Source organism: Vidua macroura, chromosome 15 (assembly GCF_024509145.1).
Source record: "Vidua macroura isolate BioBank_ID:100142 chromosome 15, ASM2450914v1, whole genome shotgun sequence".
In the NCBI taxonomy this organism is placed as follows: Eukaryota; Metazoa; Chordata; class Aves; order Passeriformes; family Viduidae; genus Vidua; species Vidua macroura.
In genome coordinates this window covers 10,306,907-10,314,241 of record NC_071585.1, presented here as the reverse complement: position 1 = coordinate 10,314,241, position 7,335 = coordinate 10,306,907, and the positions used below count along the sequence as shown (strand labels likewise).

At 43.9% G+C, this 7,335-nt stretch overlaps 1 protein-coding gene across 1 annotated transcript; it reads left to right on the top strand.

The window, feature by feature from the left end:
• The first annotated feature begins 673 nt into the window (after window positions 1-673).
• Window positions 674-3,163, top strand: SMIM32 (small integral membrane protein 32). The gene is made up of 2 exons (XM_053991195.1): window positions 674-893; window positions 1,002-3,163. Exon 2 carries the CDS (start codon window positions 1,123-1,125, stop codon window positions 1,441-1,443), a length of 321 nt encoding a protein of 106 aa, XP_053847170.1. The 5' UTR covers window positions 674-893; window positions 1,002-1,122; the 3' UTR covers window positions 1,444-3,163.
• The last annotated feature ends 4,172 nt before the right edge of the window (window positions 3,164-7,335 follow it).

The following is a 7,335-nucleotide window of genomic DNA, read 5'->3' as shown; positions in this document are numbered from 1 at the left end:
TTCTTCTTTTTTGTCCCGTTCTCTGCTACCCTCCCCCAGCTCAAAACCTCCAGCCAGAGCCTCAGGCACTCACGGGAATTTATCCGAAGATCTCTTCCTTTTTAGCATCGTGTCAGTGCCAGCTGCACCGCGGGCTGCGGAGCCGGTGGGCAGCACCGCGCAGCGCTGCCCTTCGCACGGAGCGAGCGGCGCTGCCCCGGGGCTGCGGCTGCTGCCGGGGCACAGCCGGCTCTGGCACAGCCCGCACAGCCCCAGCCCGCAGCGGGGAGCCTGCCAAAGAACTGACCCTCGCCCATTCCCAGGGAAGCTTTTTCGGTGTTTCTTTCTCGGACAAATGGACATCGCTCTCTTTATTTTTTTTTTTAATTTTTATTTTTTAAAGTTATTTCTCTCAAAGCAATGAAAGGAGTGCCTGGAAAGCTGAAGCAGAAAGCTCAGCCGCCTAACTCTGGCTCCACAGAGCGCCGTTAACTGGGATTAAGAAAGTCAACTAATGCTTCCCAGCACCAGGATTTCAGCAGCACGGAGCCTCCCGAGGCGGAGAACCGCGACGGCAAATCCAGCAGGATCTCCAGGCAGCAGCTGCCTCTCCGTGCAGACGCCGTTTAACCCCGGATTTATGTGCATCCCACTTCTGCAAAGCAGCTGGAAGCCCACCGTGCCTGCCCGTGAGGGACGGTGAGCGCTGCCGGCCCGAGCCGCGGCCGCTCCGCGCCCGGCGGCAGCCCCGGCGCCGCGGAGGCTCGGCTCCCCCTCAGCCCATGCGGGTGCAGCCGTGCCACGGGGCTCGCAGCGCGCCCCCAGCGCTCCCCGCACATCCCGGCTGACCAGCGGAGGAGCCAGCGCCTTTCCCCAGACGAGGCGTGCTGGGGGAACAAGGGCCAGGACACGAGGTACCTGTATCATTTTTTATTAATATTTGTGGATAAATGCTGTAAATATGAGCCAAGAAGGTTTAAAAGAAAGTCACTGAGCCATGCAAGTGAATTAATTTGTTTCAGACAACATGCGGCTGGGTTGCATCCTTTTACAAGCAGGAACATTATTTCTTTCCTATGCCAAAGACTGACTGCGTTTGCCCTCCTGTTTTACTTCTGCTGTGGAAGAAATTTAAGCAAGAACATGTATAGTGAATTGCTGAATTCAACCAGTGCCACTGAAGCTCACCTAATGATTCAGACCAACACGCCCTACCTGAGCAGCACTCCGAGACCCGTGAGCTCCTCTGCTCTTTACATGTCGACAGCCAGGGTGTTAAAAGAAGGGGAAATAAATAAGCCAGACTTGGTGACTTACATAATTCTATTTTTCTTTCTGTTCTTGACTGTGACATTCATTGTGTTCTTCATAAACTGCCAGCTGAAAAATTCTTTTTTTGCTACTCTTCCTTACGACAGATCGCTCAGGGAGGCGAGGAACCCGTGGAGGACACAAGCTGTCTGACACTTCTCATTCCAGCAGGAGCAGGCACCACAAACCCTGTGCAATAAGGAGTTAGTGCCATGTGCCAGTGCGTGGATGTGACCCCCTTTAGAGTAGGGGGCAGAAGGAGATTGCTCAAAATTATGCTGTATGCCAATCTGAGTAGCTGTAAATAAAAAGCTCTATTACGAACTGAAGAGAATGCTTTAGCAAATTTATACAGTTTTTGCAAAAAAATCGCCCCATGATTCCAGATTAAGCTCTGTGTGTATGCAAATGTCATCATCCACCCATTCAGTGTCCATACAAGGATAATTGTATTAACAACAGTCTCTGATTTGGGCATCTGGTGGAGCTTGTTCCCCCATGTTTATGAAACCAAACATCAAATGTAAAAAACCAGTGTATTTACCTAACAGCTCCACAGAGATGAGTTTACTTTCCTGACCCGTTTCTCCCAACTGCTGCTGGAACTGCGTGGTGATGCTGTGGGAGGCCTGCCAGGCAGGAGGAGAAAATGAAAAATGTTTATTTAGGCTTTTGATTGTCATTCTGTTAAGAGTGTTTTTGATGTTTGAATGTATCATTGATCAAGTCTTAAGTTACTACTTATGTGAAACACTTACCACCTAAGGAATTTATTTTCACCTTTCATACCCTGCAAAGGAAATTATTTGCCACAGCATGAAACCAAAATAATCAGGATGGGGAGAAGTGGCGAAAGAAAATTAATATATTTAATATTATGCAAACTAATGAAAAGTGTGAGCAGAGTGCTCCAAGTTTCATACACAAAGTGGGAAAAATTCAGAAAGCCATAAAACACAGCTTTATAGGAACAGTAGCTTTACTTTACCACTCCTTGCTCTTCATCTAAACCCAGCCCAATTAGAAGCATGAATTATCAATATGACAACAGCTTGATTCAACACTGGTCACTGGCAACCCCTATCATTTCAAATTACTATCTGATTTAGTTCTATAATGAGAGCAAAAAAAGCTTCTGCTTAACACAGGTAGGTGACAATCTATTTTGTAGATGCTGATTTCTTGTAAACTTGCAGTTACAGCACAATTCCAGATCAAGCTGCATGAACCTGGGAAGAGTGTCCATAATTCCCAACAGTGGGAACACAAACAGCAGGCAAAGCTTTTTTTATTTATTTATTTTTAGTATCAAATGGTTCAACATACAGGAGAAATCAGCTATCCAGAAACATCCAGTCCTAAATCCTGTTTTAGCTGCAGTTTTGGATATTGGATCATCTGAAATGGAGTTCAAAGTGGTGTCAGATGCTGCTCCTAACCCTGTTCTTGACCTGCAGAGTACTCCAGAGGAGCTGTGTGTATATATGTGTAGGTAACTTATTTCATCCAAAGGAGGAGATTTTACAATGCAATTACACACACATACAGGCTTGCACTCAAGAACACAGACAAAATGTGTGTATATGGAAGTCTGTTTGCAAGCTTCTTCTTTTTTAACACAAAAATTGCACAGTTGATAATACTTCCGTGTCACTGTCTTTGTTACCATGTTTTATTTTGCTTCAATAAGCTAAACTACTACATAACAGATTTCAATATTTTATTCCTTGATATGTGGCCAATATTTCCTCTGAACCAAATTGAACTGGTGTAATTCCAATTAATGCAGAAAGCAACAATAAATGAAAGTGTATTTCTCTCAGCTCTTTTTGAATAAATCAAGTTTTATCAAATCAGGTATTTCTTATTTATTTTTAAGTAATGACAGCTTGTTTTCAGCTACCAGCCATAATGAGTTTGGTCTAAGAATTTCTGCTGGCAAAAGCCTCAGAACCTGACAGAGCACACGTTGCTTTGCACTCTTTATTTAAACATTCAAGAATAGCTCCAGAATAATCCTGTTTTTCTCCACAGCCCGGTTGGAATAATACTACAGAAGAACCTGTCATGCTGAGAGCATGAACTGATTTTCTGGGAATGCTTTTATCCCCGCCCTGTGCTGCTCTCATCAATATCCAGGATCATTTCTATTGCAGAAGAAAGTTTCATTAATGATATTCAGAATCATAGAATCCCAGAACAGTCTGAGTTGGAAAGGACCTTAAGGATTATCCAGTACCAATTCTCCTGCCATTTTCCAATGCCAAATTGCTCCAAGCCCCTTCTAATCTGGCTTTGAGCATTTCCAGGGATGGGGCACCACCATAATTTTAGCCAATGCACAAAACATATGTGTAGAAAACATTCTATTTAACCAGGCTCTGGATTCAAGCTGACCAAAAAATCCACTTTCCAAACACAAGCACACCATGGAGGGACTGACAGGCATTGCTTCACTTGCCGGAACTGTTTTATTAGATGTATGACATGTGTGGGGTCCCACATGGATTCTCCATCCCTTTCACCCTCTGCCAGTCACAGTCCTGTCCCTGACACAAACACATCGTTCCCTGTGTCTTTTTTATATCCCATTTTCTCAATGTGCCTTTTAAGAGGCTCTGAACACAGCCCTGCAGCAGCCTCCCCCTCCTGATGGCTTTTCCTCAAGGCAGACTGGAGGTCAATACACTGCAACACGAAAGAGGAGTTCCTCTGGTGTTCCTGGAACACCAGGAATCTGGGCCACGAGGCTGTGAGAAGCAGAGTGCTCCCCATTCAGAGAAATTCTCACTATTACAGGCTTTGCTTTCAAAAGATGAGCAGCCCCTGTAACACTTTGAGGAGCATTCATATACTTCACATCCATGGCTAAGTGCTCTGCTGAGTCAGGACCTGGGAATTAAAGAGGGTTCTAACTCTCCCTCTGGGCCAGGGAAACAACTCATCACTTCCACCTTTGAAGCTGATGCCACCCTTTCAATGGATTATTATTATTATTATTATTATTGTAGTATTTCATTCTGTTGTAATATTTCATCCTGTTTGAATGCACAGGCAGTGCCCATGGGGAGTTTGCCACAGCACTGTCCTGAGTAACCAGGGAGAAACCACCAGCCCTGTGCTCCTCTGGGAGAGCATTCCATAACTCATCCCATTGCTCTGCCTGAACACTGGGTTTGTTAACATTTTGGGGCCCCAGCAGGACCCATCTTTCTTCTCACATTTCCTGCTCCAGGTGGGCTTCCCCATGAGCATTGGTCCTCCTGCACTTTCCCCTAACAAAAGTCAGGAGCTGAGGGTTTTCTTACCCCATGCCACATGGCTATGACAGTTTCTGCTGGAAAGAGCTCACCTGTAGGACTCACAAGTCAGTGAAACTGCACAGGAAGACAAAAGGCAGAGAATAAATCCTAAGAGCTAAATATTCCATGTCTGCCTGGGGTGTCAGCCTGGAACCAAGCCAGTGCTGCACAGCAAGGCTGCGTTGCAGGATCACGCTCTCCAAACCTGTATCAAACCACTGGGGCCACTGCAATTTGTAACTCACTGGCTTTAAGGAGATTCTTCTAGCAGGTTCAAGTCCTGATTTCCTGGGGACAAGCAGCTGCCCCACTGCCACAGAGCAGAGTGTGGCCAGAGCTGACCCCAGCAGATCAAAGGGTGCAGATCAGCTCTGCCAAGGCAGTGTCCCCACTGAACACTGCTCTGTCCAAGGTCCTTGCTCTCCTACACATTTTGAGAGCCAGCAGCTTTACCTATCTGATATTTGAAGCATTTAAAACAATGGAAGATATATCAGACTGAGATGGTGAAAGGAAGACCTGGATTGTGCTCACACACATTTGTATTTAGGAGGTTCTTTCTTCCAGAAACCACATGTATAAGCAGAGAAGTTTGCTCTAAATCCATTAATGCATACAGAAAGTCTCCCAGGCAACAAGGTACACAGTCACATCTTTTCAAATTTTGTTTCCCTCTTCTTGGCCTCCCTTTTGCCCTCCTGGTATCATCAAATCAGTCCCTGCAGGGCTGAGAATCTGCACAGAGCACCACTGGTGAATTCTATTAATGGACACAACCTGGTCACTCCTAAGTTTGTACTTTTAAGTTTAATATACTGGACTTAACCTCAATTTCTTAGAAAAAAACTTAAGAATTCCTTCTATTAAAATCTTTTAGTGACACTGCTCACCAGGGACCTGAAATCTTAGAAAAAATAGTCTCCATTTGGCTCTTACAGAAAAGAGCCCATTTTGTCTGTTTTGTGTCTGAAGTCAAAGTCACACACACAGCTCAAAGCTGTCTCAAGTGGCTCCTCAGTTTGCCATCAGCAGTTTCTCTAAGACTTCAGAAAATCAGGATTTGCAGGAGTGACTGGGTTACACAGCACTTATAACTTAGTCCTGGAAATAAATTCTATTATTGCAAACAGCAAAGTTATTTCGCAAAAAGAGAAAGGGAAGAAAAATTTACAAACAACAAAATAAAACTGGCCTTAGAAAAGAAAAGCTGCTAATTTAAAAGATGTGGAGTTTTTCTTCCAATGCCTTATGGCATGGTCCCTGTCTGTGCAAACCCCGCCTGCAGGGCAGCAGCTCAGTCTCTGCTAACTCAGAGCATCCCTTTGGGGTCAGCCAAACCAGCTCCAGCCTGAGGTGGGGGCTCCAGGGGATGACAGTGACAGAGCTGCCCGTGACACCTCGGGATGTGCTGCCCACTGCTTCTGTCCTGCTGCTCCTCCCTCCAGCAGAGCATGGGCAGAGCACATCCAACAGCAGCAGAGTTCAGCAATTGAATATGAAACTGAGCTGGCAGAAACCTGCTCTGTACCCCAGGACAAGAAAGATCTCTCCTGTCACAGGGTATGGGACACCCAGTGTTTAATTACTTGAAATGACTGTGAAGGATTTGCTTTTCACACAGCAGTGAACAGAAGCAGCCTCTGACATTTAGCACACAGCGTAGGCTGGAAAGGGGGTGGAAGAGGGCTGTTTCACCCAAAACTTTTTTTCCATCTGTAAAAATCCCACGAATAAAGAATTTCAGAGGTTTCTTTGGTTACCTACTCCCAGAGTTGCTACTGTACCTCCAAATTCCCCAGAAAGACCAGTAAGATTAAAAAAAAAAAAAAAAAACAACCTCTTCATTTCTACATTATTTAAAACTTTTAATAATCAAGGTATTTTGTTTGCTTGCTTTTTACTTAAAAAACTATTCATAAGAATCCACATAAAGCTTCTGGAAAGCCAATAAGCCACTGAAACTTCATCTGAGATCTTGCTCAAAAATTAAGCTGTATAAACTGTGTAAGATGACTACAGAATCTTCTGGGGATTTTCATGACAATCATTGTTTTGAAAGCAAACCTATGAAAATAGTACAGTATCAAGAGTTTAATTAAAAAATACATTTTTACCTGAGTGACTGGATTCTCATCCAGAGAAAAAAGCTCTTATTATTGAGAAAATGTCAGAATTTCAGAGTATTACTGCAGGTGGCAGTCTGCTGGTAAAATTAAATCCCAAAGCAGGAAGCCGAGACAAGATAAAGTTGTATCAACATTTTCATTTCAGTTTTATACTAAAAAAATCATCTGTCATTGTGGAATTGGAATTCAGTATTTTTGTACTCATCCTGCCCAAAAAAGATTTAATATATGCACACCACTTTTCACCCTCTATTTCTGCAGTATCTTGGTAAACAAGGGAAGAGTTTTCTTCCACTCAATCTTTAAAAACAAGCTAATATACAGTTCACTAAAGTTCTAAATGTACATTTTATTGCAGCAGTATTTAGTTACAAGAGCTATCTGAGCAGCCTTAATTCACTGAAAGGCTGTGGGTCAGCAGTTCAAAGCTTGACACATTCAGGCAGGGTGAGTTGTTTCAAGCAGGATGAGTTGTTTCAAAATGTTACCGTTGGCCACAGTAGGAAAAAAAAACCCCAACCACCCCCAACAGTCATCAGATTGCTGAGGTCTTACAGAAATACTTCAGTTGGTAGTACAAAAAATAGTTATATAAGTACTATCAAAATTATACCATT